Source organism: Canis lupus, chromosome 9, assembly GCF_003254725.2.
Source record: "Canis lupus dingo isolate Sandy chromosome 9, ASM325472v2, whole genome shotgun sequence".
NCBI classification, from domain to species: Eukaryota; Metazoa; Chordata; class Mammalia; order Carnivora; family Canidae; genus Canis; species Canis lupus.
The window spans coordinates 25581611-25597360 of record NC_064251.1 but is presented as its reverse complement, the minus strand read 5'-3'; the positions used below and the strand labels follow the sequence as shown (position 1 = coordinate 25597360).

Genomic DNA, 15750 nt, shown 5'->3' with positions numbered 1-15750 from the left:
TTTAACATCAAACATGTGATGTTGTCAGATAACTTTGGGCTTCATGAGGATGAGGATAGACCAACTTTGTCACCTGAGTGACCATGAGTTTCCAGTATGGTTGAAACCACTTAAAATTAGGCTGGACCCTAGCTCCAAACCCAATTCCTTGTTATCTAAAGGTAGCAGGCCTGTTGCCAGCACACCTGGAGTGTGTTAACACAACACCATGTTCTCCACCTACTCCCTCCAAGGCCTACTTAAAGAATGTAGACCTTTCCCCTCCCTTGACCTCATTCCCTCCAAAAGAGATTTGTAAAAATCATCCAAATGCAGCAGTACTTTCTCTTCTAAGTGTGTTTAGTTGAATGTGACAACAAGCCTCATAAAAACAGATAAGTTAATTCCTTCAATTGCTTTAAATGAAAGATTGGGTTGGGTTTGGAATTTTTTTTTGTTTGTTTTTTGTTTTTTGGTTTTTGGTTTTTTAATTTCAGGGCTCTGAGGGAAAGGAGGTGTTTGGTGACATCTAGTGTCCATTTAGGACTTCCTCAGGCACCATTACCCTCAGCTTGGCTGCATGGGGGGATGGGCAGGGTTATTTGGGAGGTAATTCAGGGGAGTAAGTGGGGAGAATATAGGCCTGGGGCGCAGGCTGCCCAAACAGTGTGATGAAACTGATCAATGCCTGTCAAAGAGCAATTATTCACCTCTGACCTAACCAAAGGGGGCGAGTGAGAGGATACCATTGGAAAATATCTTTTCTTATTTATGGTGATATGAAAGAGAAGCAGAACCTGTCCCCACCACCCCATTTCATGTTAACAAGCAGGTCAACACTGTGCTGTGATGACGAAGATGATGATGATGATGGTGTTTTCTCTCATTAATAACCCCAATGGGAGTCTATAGAGTTAGGAGGATGGGAATGGGATTTGGGGTCAGCTGGAAGGCAACGGTCATACACCGGTCAAATTCAGTAGAGGCCATTCCTTTCCCCCAGACAGGAACCAATCGTCTAGAACAAACCCTGGCAGCCTCATTCCTTCCAGGTAATTTTTATAAATGAGGGGACACCCATTCCAAGAGAGGACAAAAGGGAGAGGATGCTTGTGTGTGTGTGTGCGTGTGTGTGTGCATATGCATGCATATAAACCTGCTAACAAGAGCCCCAATTGCCTATCAACCCTATCCTCCAAACTCCTGCCATTTATTATAAAAGCCACTTTTAAAAAGAGAAAAAAAACTGGCATTCTCCACTTTACTCCACTTACTCTTAAACTATTGTCCTGGTTAGGAGCCTTCACTTTTTGCACACACACACACACACACACACCTTTCAGTCAGGTGGCAAGTCCCAGATCAGATAATTAACTATGAGGCCTGGACAGAATTGTTTACCTAGAACCATGTAAGCCATGGCAGGGTTAGGTTAATGCTCAGAATCGCCCGATGCTTTACAAACTCCAGTGTAAAAAAAATTCCAGCCATTTATTTTGCGGTGAATTTATAACAAATGCTGTTAAAGGCTTCATCTTTTGACAGAGGTAATAATAAATTCACTGTTAAAGACGGTAGTTTAATTCCTTATACCTCCAATACTGCACAGAATAAACCATATTCATCACTGAGTAATTTTTTACCACATAAATCTTTAAAACTAACCGGTGAAGGCTGTTGAGACTGAAATATTGTGAATTTATTAGATATGCCCATGTAGTATTGGATTCAGAGGTTTCCATTCGAATATATTATGGGGAAAATTTGTGTCTTTAACTCTGACATTCCCTCCATTTCCCACTGCCAGTATTATAACAAGCAGCTCCTCCAGAGTAAACTGCACGTTTATTAGACAGAGATTTAGTAATAAACTCCTCACTAATCTGCCAAAGAGGCTGGATGACATTTCGGTGAGATGCTCTATTTAAAAGGAGTCACAAAAGCTTTGTTTCTGTGTAATTATTTTCTCAAAAGGAGCTCAGCCTCCCCAAACCTCTGTCTGCCAGCATTTCTTGATAGTGTATGGGCCCAGCTCTCCAACCAAACTAGCAAAATATTAAAAGCAAATTATAACCTCATTGCAAACATACAGGGGAGTAACTTCCATGCAGTTTATAGGATTAGTTGGCAGGGTGGGGTGGGGGGAGGCTTGGGGTAATTGGTTAGAACACAGAAAAGCTGGAATTAGCAGACATTGCCAGACGTATGGTATTTAAGGGCTAATAAAAAGATTATATTGATTCTCAAACCAGAAATAATAGACAATGGTTTCAGGAAACTTTCTATTTAAAAACTTTCATCTTGACATATGACACATTAAAGATACAATTAGATCCTCAAATCTGAACAAAAATCCTTTTACCCTACCATATTAATTTTGAGCGAAAATCTGTGCCTGTTAGATGAGAATATTCTGAACCTTTCTCATGATTTGCTGGTGAAGTGACATTTAAACTAACCAATTGATTATATCAAACTGTAATACCCTCTCTAGTTTCATTAAGGAAATATTAATATTGCCAGAATGAAAAATATTTTTTCTTTTAGATGCAGAAATATGCATCATTTTTTTAGCAAAGAGCTTCGGCAGTTTCTCTGTTCCCACTAATATTCTGCATTTGGGAAGAGTTCCAGATACTAAAACTTCCAAGGAGCATTGTGAACTTTAAGATTGTTTTTTAATAAAATCAAATCAAATAGGTTTTTAGCTGTTAAACAAAGGAGAAAAATCTCTTGGCGGTGCAAGACTGCAGCCCATCAGAATAATTGTTAAAAGACAGAACCCGGCTAGAAAGATAAGCATAATACCAGCAATTAATATTCAGCATTTCACATTATAGTCAAGAGGATGTGTTTTTCTTTGTGATGTGGCTCATAAGCTAAGAGTGTTGGGAGCCAGACTCTGAGCTCTGTCTTCTTTTTGTGCGTGAGGATTAGGGAGAAAAAAACAGCAACAACAATCCTGCTCCATCTGTAAATGAACAAACATCTTGATTTTATAGCTATTTGCTTTGTAAAACTGAGGAATGAAACAAAAATTACTGGATGCCTAAGTAACACTTTAATTCCGAATTCATTTACGCTGTAGCTATGTAGTTGTCACAAACCATAATGCAGTATTTAATTAAAATAACACAAGTGCATCTAGATATGTCCTGGGGTAGCTATCACCAAATTATAGTCGATGCCATCCGTATTTTATTTATGAAATGGCAGATTCTAAGGTGCAACTAGGCTGATACAACAGCATAAACATTTTAAACCTGCATTTTTATAAAGGTTCTTTTTTTTCCTGCTGTGTCTTTAAATATGTTCCTCCTTTTTTCATTCTGGGGGTTTTTAGTGGGATTGTTTTGATGTCGATAGAGATCTCCATCTCGCTTTCTAACTCTTGCTTTTCAACAATTGACCTCCCGGGTCCTCTGGCTGTGAAATCCCCCCGTCTGTTGTCATGGAAAGGCTTGACTTTTCACAGGAGCTGCAGCAAGCATGGGACGTCTTAGCAGACCTTGGACATGGATTCCAAGAGGGTAGGAGAAAAAGCAGACCCTTTTCAGGCTCGATGTGCTTGTTCCCATACAATCTTCCTTGCACCTTTTTTTTTTTTCACCTATAAATACCCATTATAGTTTACACGCTTGCTTGCTCTACTCTGTGGATGTTCACACGCAGACATACTGCTCCTTTTCATAAACGCATAGCATCTGTCTTACACGTACCCACCATCTATCTCCTCCTTCACACAGGCTGTCCCATCCACCTCCTTGTCTGTAGAATTATGTTCAGCAAGGTCCCGATTTATAGGAAATAAATAATGAAAATGGAACGGACTGGGAAAGATAATCGAAACATTCAAATTGTTATTTTTCACTGTACTTTCCACAAACAGAGCATCTATAAACACCTAGCAAAGGTGTTGGCCGATTCCTAAAAGAGCAGTGCCTTGTGGACATTCTGACTGGGTGGGTCTCTACATCACATCTTTCTTGTTCTATCTCTCTTGCTTGTTGGTGCTCCAAGATCTGGCCATTTTCAAATGGCAAATGATGCCGTGCTGTTATTTTCATTCTTCCTCCCAATAATGACAGATTTTTCCCATCATTTATCCTCTATAAGACCATCCTAAGAATTTTACAACAGAAACAATCATTACAATCACCTTTTTAAAGAAAATAGCCCTTGCGGTTACTGTATAAAGATATTCCAATAATGGTATCAGCGGATCACAGCCTGATCCTGCAGCAAGGGTCTTTTGGAGAGAGGGTTTCTTATACACACTTGTAATTATTTTAGCCCCTTTCACAGGTCACATAGAAAGTTAATTTCAATCGCTGCTAATTTCCGTCCAACAAGAGTGCGGTACTTTAAACCACCCAAAATAATTGGATTCAAAACAAATTTAGGAAATTGAGTGTGTTAGAAAGCAAATAAAAATATCCTTTTGGTAAGGAGGAGGGTGAAAGTAGTAAAAATGGCCTTTTTTTCCCCCTCCCTTCTTTCCCCTTCGCAACTTTGCCATTAAAGTTGCACCTACAGCTAGAAGTTTGTCCGTGAAAAATGGTCATTTTGTTTCTCTGCTCAAAGAATGTTATTAAAATGCTAATTTAAAAGAAAAAGGAGTTAAATATCTAGCGATGGTGCATTCTAATTGCAACCATAATGAGCTCTCTAAATGTGCGTGCCCCTGACACACACAGAGCATAAACAGCAGTAAACAGATCATTAGTACCCGCGTTCATTTATTCTGGCGACCTTACCATGACCCCACCGAGGGTAGGGTGAAAAGCAGGTGGATCTGGCTGTGACACCCCCTAGAGGGATCCAGGAAATGAAGCTATAAGCGGTTGTCATGGAAACGCCTATGTGTGCAGATGATGTAACACACCGACAGGCTGTAGGGCTCCGCAACTGGGACGTTGCCTTTCCCTCGCCGGAACAATCTTGAAGATTAAATTATTCATTTCTTTAATTCACAAAGCAAAAGGAATCCTAATTTTCTTGGTGATGTGCAACTCTCTTTCATTTGTCTAAGGTTTGGAACGTTGGCGACTTGTCATCCCTTCTTTCTCTGAAACCCACCCCAGCTTCCTACATTCTAGCCCCAAATCACTGAATCTGGCAAAATCCAGTGCGGGGAAGAGGCGGAAATCTGACGTTCAACATCTATACCTTAAAGAGAGAAAAACCTAAGATTTGAAGCTGAAATTGATAATATATACGGTGTCCCTTTCTGGTGAGGGCATTTGGTTGACCGGGGACTAAATGTACACCTGTCCTGAACAAGATGGCTTTGTCTGGAGCAGGGCAGGATTAAGCCAATACTCAATGAGGAGAGCATAAAGCAGAAGAGGCACCTGCCCCAAATGAGCACATCACCCTAGCAAAGTGCAAGAAAAAGAGATAAGAGAAAACAAGCATCTGCTCACCCCCTCCCATGTCCAATTGAGGGAATCAAGATTAATAAAAATAATTCTTTGGAGAATGATTCCACTCTATCCTACCCTGTTTTGTACCAAACAACCTCAATAACCTTACGGCAATAGTAGAATAACGTTTTTCTTTCTTTCTTTTTTTTTTTTTTTTTTTTTTTTAAGGAAGCAGAAAAGACAATCTCTGGAAATTATTTTAAAATAAAAAATACCCTGGCCTGTGCCTCCCCCCCCCGGCCCCCCCCCATTGCACTTTAGATGAACCTGTGATATTGTAGCAATGGCCCTTGAAGTGCAGTGGGGAGGTGATTTAGGAGAATATTAAAGGCAATGTGGAGATTCAAGGCGCCTCTCTCAGGGAGATCTGGAGAAATACGCAGCACAGATGGGCCGAGCAGATTAAACATTTCCGTCACATTGTTTCCAAATTGTGTTGTGGTGCCTGAGGCTGGTACTGCGGTCAGAGCAAAACAGAGCGGTGCAGAGCTGCGAGCCGCACAGTTTATGGAATACATATTAATACGCCGGTCTCACATGGTATCACAATTCTATCAGCTCCGAAATGGTGCTGTCTCTATTGTTCCTGAATTCTGCGCTTGGCACCTTGTTTTCTCCCATCTGCAGAGTGTTTACCTTCCCTTTCTCCTTTCTCTCTTTTTTTTAGGCAAAGTTCAAGTTGTGTGTTTCTTTCTCAATTATCTTTCCACCCTCCTTCTTACCTTCACAGCGTGTGATTTTTCTCTCGCGCACACTGTTTTGCACACACACTTTCATCACCAACAATGTCCAGTTTGTGCACATTGTGACTCAGTCATTATCTACCCACACCCCAGTTCAAGACATGAGCTTTGGGCTTGAGGCTGAATTTCCCCTTGCCTTCCAGTGCTCAGAACCACCTCCCTTCTAGCCAACTCATTTCTCTTCAAAAGATTCAAGTCTTAGCTATACAGTCGTCACCATGTGCCCCCCAGCTGCTGTCACTGACCACCCAGACTTTCCGCACCCCCTTTCTTAACCTCACATACCTTTCCCTCCTCCCTAGCCCAGGCCAACCAACCTCCAGGTTAGCAAGTTCCCTGAAATGTGACAGTAAATAAAACTAGTTTAGTTGAGGCAAGTTTAATGATTCATTTTTATTATGATTGATAGACCAAAACTCTGAATAATGGAAAAACGAGAAAATGATTGCCAAGAACCTAAAACATGGTGTCAAACAGCCCGAGGAGGCTGCCAAGCTACCCAAGGTTTCAGCTGAGCGCTGAGCTCTGGTCTTCTGACAGCTTCCAACACCACTAATCCACCATCCACCCGACTGACCACTTCCTTTTCCCTTCTGCAAAATCTCTCCACAAAACCACTTATGCTGAAAAACGGGCACCTGCTTGTCTTTAGTGAACAATCCCTGTTTCCAGCCTTGCTTTTCTCAGCAGTTGGAAGGGTGCTGAGTTAGAGCCCTCAATTTATTTAATAATTTATGATATGCTCAGAAAGCATTAAATTTCCAAAGCTGGATTTTAGAAGTAGAGAAACTGTGGGCGAATCCAGAGTAAAAATACAATATTTTTGGCTGACCCTGGAATATTACAGTCTACTCTGCTTAGGAATTCGAATTTCCCATCTTTGCTAATGATAATGTCGGATGCACAAGCACTGATAAGAGAACTAAGCAATCATAAACCAATAATTCTGTGATTGATTGACCTTTCCCATACATATATCAACCTTCTATTGATCTTTCATGTCAGGGGCTGATTGATTGTTCTCTTGAAGAAGAATTCTCTTATTTACAAGCACTGATATAGTGAACTTTGATGGTTAAAAGAACAAAAGTATGAGACATTTTCCGGGAATCTTGTTCTACGGAGGCTTATCAAAGCCCAATTCAATGTGAAAAGAGAAGATTTCTATTAGGAACATTCTCAGGGCAGACGATGTCAAGTGGCTTGCTCCAAAAGCCATCACATGGATCTGAATGGGAGCTATTAAGAAGATACCTCAACTTTTAAGTCACAGCTAAAGAGAGGGTGCTAGGGTAGTGGTATACCTGAAAGTAATATAACATTGTATACCAACTATACTTCAATAAAAAAAAAAAAAGAAGAGAGAGAGAGAGAGCAATGGTGCCTTAGCAGGAATGAGCAAGCTTGGTCAGCTTTCAGCCTTAGAAGAAGGAACAGACTGTGTGGCTGGAGGGCTGACACCTGAGAACCTTAGCATGGCAGAAACAAGGATTCTTGATTTCCTTTCACTGTATTTTTTAAAGCTGGGGGAAGGGCGGCCACACTTTTGGCCACATGGGGCAAAAGTGCAGAGCCAGGCCATAAAAATCATTATATTTTCCCCCTAGGGTGCTGGTTCATAAACTGTAGAGGGTTCATGAACCCTTTGAGAATCTGATGAAACTTTTGGACTTCATCCCAAGGACAAGACACATGGATAGGTGCACACAAAATTTCACACCAGTTTCAAGGAGTTCAAAGATCCCTTCGTGTCCATCCATGGACCGGCCAACGGTTCACAGACTCCAGATTACGAATCTGTGCCCTTAGAGGATGATGCTTTCTTTTTGTTGGAACAGCCTAGGATTCACTGAGCCTAGAAATTGAATTCTCATCCCAAGACAGGATGGTCATTCCAGGTCATGTCTGTGCTACTCCAGGGGAGCCATGGAAGAGTTTATACAAATAGGAACCAGCAGGGAAGAGAGAAATTAAAATGTAGCAATCATGGAGTAGGGGTATTTAATCTCTTTTAAGGCTTATGATAGGCGCCTGCTGGTTTTCCCCCTGATATCCCGTGACACCTACTGACAGGGTATTTGCAGCACCACACAGGGACTCAGGGCCCTGTGACAGGAGGAGCACCGAGGAGGTCCGTGATAGTCTTGAAACCATAAACAGCGATAGGAAACCACTGGAGGCAGAGTCAAGCTGTGCGACATGCCCGTGCTTGGTGGCCATACTGCTTTTTGTTTATAGAATTTGCTGTTCTTTTTATGGCAGGTTTGGTAGGGTTGAGTTGTTTTTTTTTTCCTTGTTGATGGAGATTAGCAGCATAAATCCTTTTATGGCAGTGTGCAATCCCCCATAAACACTTTTGATTGTTGCTGATGGTGAGTGCTGTGTCTATTTCAAGTTCACTCAATGTTCTGCTCATCTAGGCCAATAGCTTCTCCAACCAGATAAGGGAGTCCAAGTAGCCAACCTTTACTTATAAGATTCCTTCATTTGGGGAGTTCAAGGAGGTGGAACAAGGTTTGGTGTTGAGGGAAACGGATATCTAATCAAGCCTAGAAATATTTATGATGAGAACAAGCCCCACGTTGCACTACTTTTGAGTGAAGAGCTTCTAAAAAGACTTTGTGACAGTAGGGCAAGTGCTGATGTAAAGGGTTTGTTTGCTTTTTTAAAAACAGCTTTTTAAATTCTTACCTCAAACATCTTCAGTTAACAATGCTGTGTAATTAACCTCTTAGCTCTACCAGACACAGTATGTATGAAGAGTGGGGCACCTGTGCAGTTCTGATCCCTTCCCGTGGTAGGCGTGTATCCCCACCTTGGAGGGAGAACCACTTCCGCATTGAGGATTTCGGGTCTCCCGGAGTGTCTCAGCATTTTTCTGGTCTTTCCAAACATCTGGGCAGGAAAAGTCAAACTTTATTGAAAATGTTGATCCCAGGAATTCAGTTCTCTCTGCCATCCCAAAACTAAAACCCAAGAATCAGCAACTTAATAAAAATGCAGTAAATTAGCACCTCTAGACAAGAGCAGAGTTCATTCAGAGCTGGGGTCTGCCTGGCTGAGCCAGTACTCTCTCCATTTTAATAGTTTAATAAAAATTAGCATAATTAACGAACATCTGTATGATCCAGAGTGGTGCAATTTGGCACTTGGAAACGAGGGCTTAAACATGATTGCTGTGAGTTTAATGTTGTTTTAATTCTTTTTGGCACTGTGCAGTGAAATAAACGTTTGGTGGTGATAGTTCTCGGCCGGATCTCATTTGCATTTTTCTCCCTTTGATTATGAGCAATTGTGGACTCCCCAGCAATTCATCAAAGTAGAAATTATTTTAAAATACCTCGTGGTGTTCAGACTGGGTTGGAGCAATGCATGGGAGGTGGTAGTGGAAGAGGAGGCTAGAAATTTTCCATTCATGCTTTAAACATCTTAGCCCTGCAGCCCTTTTTGGGTTTCCAGCCAAGGGATGAAATCTGGAAAAGCCAGTCAGATCCCAAGACCTGTAGGTGCTTTGATTAAGCTCCTAGGCTCCCACAGCAGGGTACTTACGGGCTCTGAGACTGTGCCATCCTCCTTACACCCTGCCCGCTCTTTTGTTTTGAAGGGCAGAGAGTTGATTTCACTCATTTCGGTTCTCGGCGCTGTGGTGGGGCTTCTACATCTGCGGTAGGCAGGGTCAGTGTTCCCCTCGAGCAAGAGCACGCGGACTGGGAGCCTGGTCTTTGCAGGTGTCCTGCTGAGCCTCATTCTGCTGCGGGTTGGCAGAGAGCACCTTCCCAAGGCTTGGCCCCTGCTCCCGGCCTTACGGCTAAAGGCCGATGCTAAGAAGCATGAGTCCAAGTCAGGAGTCTTGAACAGTCCCTAGGGAGGGAATGCCCGGCCTGAGCTCCTCAGGTGATAAAGATGACGCCATATGGCAGGTGGAAGACCACACTTCAGACCTGTTTCAGCAAGTTGACTTTGGTCAGGAGGCTATCAGACAGCACTGTGCCACTCTCTGCCTGTGAGGTAGCAGAAGAACTAAAGCTAGGGTTTGTGTGAGTAACAGTGCAAGAGGAGGACAGAGTGTCTCCCCCTCACAGCAAGGCTTTGTGGAAATGGCGTGCCAGCAACATGCTAAGCAAAAAGTAACACCACAAGGAAACTAGGGCAGAAACTGCCTTAACTTCAGTGTTGGAAAATGGACAATAACATAACTTGTATGGAGACGAGCTTCAAACATCGTGGCGGACAGAGGCTGAGGAGCTCTGGGTAATTTCCCACAAGATAGTGTGTAGGGAGAGGTTGGCCTGGGGGAGGAAGGGAACGAGAAGGTGTGTGGAGACAGTGGGCTGGGCGATAGACACATTCATTTATTTTAGACGGGCTCTTCGAAGGTAAATTCTTTGTTCTTTTTAGGATCAACCCAGTCTCACTTGTTATGGCATGTGAGCCCCTCTCCATGGTATTTAGGGAACCATTTGGGGAAACTGTCTCCAGAGGCAGTTGCGCTCTTCCTGCCACAGCCAGTTCAATCACCAGGGGACTCTCCTGGAGTTGGTTGTAACTAAATCTGCTCAACTGAAAGAATAAATCCCACTGCTCCCTTCATTTCTTCATAACTTCATTTAACAAGTATTTTTTGGCCCCTCTCTGTGCCGGATACCATGCTGAGTGCTGGGAGTAGAACAGCACACAAAACCAACAAAGTTCCAGCTCTCACAGAACTTTCCACCTAGTGATTGGCAGTGAGACAAAGGCAGGCAGCTAGCTACAAGGCAGCTTGATGAACTCATTTCCAGGGAAGCCCAGGGCATAGTACACAGTACATAGCTGGGGCCCCCACACAGAGAGTGGCAAAGAGAGGCTTCCAGAGAGTCTAGAGAAACACAGGAATTGAGATCTGAAGCTGCTTAGGAGTGAGCCCCATGAAAGGGAGAAAGGAAGTAGAAGCTAAACAAGCAGAGGAACAGCTGTAAGGTAAGAGGGCCCGTGGCCTGTGGGAGTTGCCGAGACAAATTCTGTTTTACTAAGGGTCTACTCAATTTACGGGGTAGATAACAATTTTGAGCAGTGAACAGGACCAGGTTGTGCACAGCCTTGTCCACCTTAGGAAGACATTGACAAGAAGCAATGGGAACCCACTTAAAGGTTTCAAGCAGAGCAGTGATTTTATCAATGTGCATTAGAATTATTCTGGCTGCAGAATGAAGGTAGGCTAGACTGGAGGCGAACAAGAATGGAGATACAGATACCCGTTTGGAGGCTGTTTCTGTAGTCCTCATGAGAAATGGCAGTGCCATGACTAGGATACTGGCAATGGGAATGGAGAGAAGTGGATAGATTCCAGTAATACTCTGAAAACAGAATCAGCAGAACTCAAGGACTGACTGGAAGAAAAGGTGCACCTGGAAATGAGTCTTGAGTTCCTGGCTTGATTAACTGAGTGCATGGTGCTACCATCCACCAAGATGGAGAACACAGGGGGCAAAGCTGGCTGGGAGTAGGAATGGAAATAGAGGCAGGCTGATGGGTTAAATTTAGGATATGTTGAGTTTGAGCAGCTTGATGGACATGACTTGGGTATTATGATCCAGTGCTTAAATCTGGGCTGGAGCCATGGTTGTGAGTCCTTGACACAGTGGCTAAAGCAGAGGTATATGAGATTGCTCAAGGAAAGTGCATCAAGTCAGAAGAGGGCCAGGACAGAATGATGGAAACAACCACATCCAAAGGAAGGATAGAGAAAGATAAGCTTGCAAAGGAGAATGAGAAGAAGCAACCAAAGAGGTAAGAAGGAAGTCTGAGAGTATATTTATCATAAAAACTAAGAAAAGAAAATGCCTCATTGAGGGTCCATAGTGCCAGCATGGCTGAGAGGTCAAGCAAGTTAAGGACTGAGAAGTATCATAGAACTTGAGCAATAGGGGATCCCTGGGTGGCTTAGTGGTTTCACACCTGCCTTTGGCCCAGGGCGCGATCCTGGAGTCCCGAGATCGAGTCCCACGTCAGGCTCCCGGCATGGAGCCTGTTTCTCTCTCTGCCTCTCTCTCTCTCTCTCTTTCTCTCTCTCTCTCTCTCTCTCTCTCTCTCATGAATTAATAAATAAATAATCTTTAAAAAAAGGATTAAAAAAAAAAGAACCTGAGCAATAGGAGGTTACAGGAGACTGTGGAGAAAAAATGTAGGTAGAGTGATAGAAGCAGAAGCCTGAGTAGAATGGCTTGAAGATGGACTAGAAAGCAAGAAGTTGGGGTGGAAAGTGAAGTAAACTCTTTCAGTAAGTTTGACCATGAATTAGCATAGATCAGTAGAAATGGGAAGTAGGCAGGCAGTGGGGACCATTTAATCATTGTTTCCAAAGACAAAAGAAACTTGAACACATTTCATTTCATGCTGAAGGAAAGAGCCATTTACATTAGAGGCAGAAGTCAGACTCCATAGAACCTCACCCGTAAGAAATAAAGAAAGTGGAAGGGTTACAAGGGCATGTCACTAGGGATAGTCTTCAACTGTAGCCATGTGACCTTATGCTCTCCCAGCTTTGAGTTCCTCTTCTGGAAGAGTGGAGATAATATCATCTCTTCCCTATGTTGTGGGGATATAAATGTCTGATGCATAGTAGATGCTCTAAACATTAGATTCTTCCCCCAGAAGAAGTGGGAGGTTGACAAGTACATCAGTAATGACAAGCAGGACATAAGAGCGCACATGATGCTCTTATGTACGCTTGATGAGAGTTTTAACCAGAGGAGGGACACCTCCTCCACTTTAATGGGAAGCAAGGGTGGTTGTCCATACAGGTAAGTTCCTATTTTGGTGGCTAAAGGTTGACACATCTGAAGTCTTTTCATTTTGAAGATGGAAAAGTGGTCATCAGCTAGGCTGGGGGGACAGCAGAGCTGGAGGTGGGGAGATACGCTATCCAGAAGAAACCAGGTGACTTGGAATTTTATTATGCCACCAACTTTTTTTCTTTCTCTTTTTTTTTCCTAGTAGAATTCAACAACCAAGTGTGTAAAAAGATAGTTAGCTTCATCATACCCCAAATCCAGTTGAACTGGATTGTTCAAGATGAACAAGATGATATCCCCTATTTATTCCTAAATTTTACTTCCTTCAAAAGAAAGAAAATATTTTCTGGTGCTTTCAGAAGCAGTCCCATAATGTTTAACAGCTGCTGTGCTTTTGAAAACCATTTCTGTATTCAAGGCGCCCCACTCCCAATCCTGTGACCACCCCTTCTTTACACCTTCTCATTCCCTCTCTTATTTGTTCTTTTCTGAGGCTCTTATGTCCACCTGTCACTACTGTGTACCTATCAACCTCTCACCTTTTCTGGGGGAAGAATCTAATGTTTAGCCTACCTACTACGCATCAGACATTTATATTCCCACTACATAAGGGAGAGATGACATCCATACTCTTCCAGAAGAGGAAGTCAAAGCTAGGAGAGTGTGAGGTCACACAGCTAGTAAATGACCAAGTGGGGATTGGATCCCAGGCTGTCTGACTCCAAAGCCCATTACTCTCTGCTATAAGCTCCTAGGGAGTAAGCAATGCTCTGATTCATCATTATATATCTCATGGGAACTCAAACAGCACTTTGTACATAGAAGATGCTTGGTAAATATTATTGATTTGAACTATGACCTGACTCCCTGAATATCTTTAGTGCTCTAGTATTTAGGATGTGCCCAACTTTCTCAGAGGAAGCCATTCTACTCTGCTTGATAAAAGACATGCTCTTTAGGTTCAGCAATAGCACCAAATGTACTAGATTTAAAATGGAGACAGGAAGACGGCAAAATGAAAGTAGAGTTCGCTTTCCTCCTCTAGAAGATTTTTTTTAATGTAATAATCCCGTCAAGGTGTTAACAAGTCATAATGATAGTGTTGACAAAGAAACCACCCAACAGAATCTCCCATGCAATCACTGTAAGAGATGAATGGAAACATGATTGGATTCCAATTAAACCATCATCTTTTCATATTTCAGGAGTATAACATGTATGGCTGGTGGGTAGGAGAACTGAACAGCCTCATTGGGATTGTTCCAAAGGAGTATCTCACCACTGCCTTTGAAATGGAAGAAATATGAAGCCCAGGTATCAAAACTATTGCCAATAAATCTGTTGGTCATGCCTTCATTTCTCTGTGAAGGATAAGAGTTGCCAGTGAAGTGGCTTTTCTTCACTTCCAAAAGTGATGCTCGTGATTTACATTGAAAGACGATGAGGCTGGAATTGTTTTTCCTAAATTGGGGAACTATGTGAGTAAGGATTAGGTTCAACTGCATGTGAAAGAAAACTCAAAATAGCAATAATTTAATTAACATAGAAATTTCTTTTTCTCTTCTGAAAAAATCTGGAGGTAAATAACCCAAGGTATTCAGTTTTCGGATATCTTCTCTTTTTGCTCCACTGCGTGTGGCCAACATTCCAAAGCTTACATTATGGCCCAAGATGAATGCTCCAGCTCCAGCTCTCATGTCTGTACCCTACCCAGTAGGAAAGATAAAATGAAAAAGGGCATACCCACTTGTTTTAAGGACATTTCAGAGATGTTGCACTCATCACTGCTTACATTCCATTTGCCAGAACTTGGACAGACAGATAGACTTATTCTAGGTAGAACCTGTGTCCAGATTAAAAGTGGAGCGGGGAAAGGATTCATTAATAAATAAAAACAGAAGGGACGCCTGGGTTGCTCAGCAGTTGAGCGTCTGCCTTCAGCTCAGGTCATGATCTCGGGGCCTCAGGATGGAATCCCGCATCAGGCTCCACACAGGGAGCTGCTTCTCCTTCTACCTATGTCTCTAATGAAAATGAATAAATAATCTAAATAAATAAGGGAAGAATGGATATTCAGGAACAACTAGGAATTTCTGCTACAAGGATGGGTCTCGATTTCTTTATCCCCAGCTCTCAAATAAAGAGCACTATTTCTCCCAAGTGCCCATGTATTACCATTTGATTGGCCAAAACTAGGAATCCAGTATGAGGATTCCTATGGAACATAATCAAATTAACTTTTAGGTAATAAAGGGTATGGCAAAAAAAAATAAAAATAAAAAATAAAGAGTATGGCTTGTGTTTTATGAGCAAGAACCACATCATATTTAAAACAGTGGAGTGAGTACTTGCTTTGGGTGGGGTTGCAATAGGAGTTGCTTTGGTGCATAGTGGTTTTTGCTTAAAATTAGGATGGTGATGGAGAGCACCTAAGGCTAGCATGATGTCTCTAGCTCCTTCTTCTGACCTAAAATGGGAACAGCCTTTATTGCTGGGGGTGAAGAATGACTTGCATGACCGTGATACAAACTCACCTTGGAATCTTCCAGACCAGGGCCCACTATAGTGTGCAGCAGCCCTGAGTGGATTCATTTAGGAAGATATGTAAGTAAAGATCTTACTCTGCGATATCCTTGTACAACCATAAAGTGCCAGCTGAGGCCTGTTGCTCAAGGTTTGACTTTATGACTTTCCTGATGAGGACTCCTTTTCCTGGCCATAAAGGCAAAAGGGTTGGAATTTTTCTGTCAAATCTAAACATATTCACTCTACTTCACTTTGTCATTTATTTAATGACACAGTTGTTTATTTCCTCATTCTCTTTGATCC

At 42.3% G+C, this 15750-nt stretch overlaps 1 protein-coding gene and 1 long non-coding RNA gene across 3 annotated transcripts in view; one reads left to right on the top strand and one right to left on the bottom strand.

Moving 5' to 3' along the window:
- The window catches only part of SKAP1 (src kinase associated phosphoprotein 1), a 287224-nt gene that overhangs the window by 270268 nt on the left and 1206 nt on the right, over positions 1-15750 (top strand). Inside the window, exons 12-13 of one of the 2 annotated variants that reach the window (XR_004818749.1) lie at positions 14127-14235; positions 15471-15525. Coding sequence is in view for 1 of the 2 variants with exons in the window: in XM_025439745.3 (XP_025295530.1) it covers positions 14127-14228 (102 nt within the window). In the remaining variant the exon portion in view is untranslated. The remainder of the gene's footprint in view (positions 1-14126; positions 14236-15470; positions 15526-15750) is intronic. The other variant, XM_025439745.3, reaches the window with a different exon arrangement.
- Positions 3811-6093, bottom strand: LOC112655033 (uncharacterized). Its single transcript, XR_003133522.3, has 3 exons — positions 5673-6093; positions 4737-4919; positions 3811-4101 (listed from the first exon to the last, which is right to left on the bottom strand). It is a non-coding gene; the product is annotated as an uncharacterized LOC112655033 (long non-coding RNA).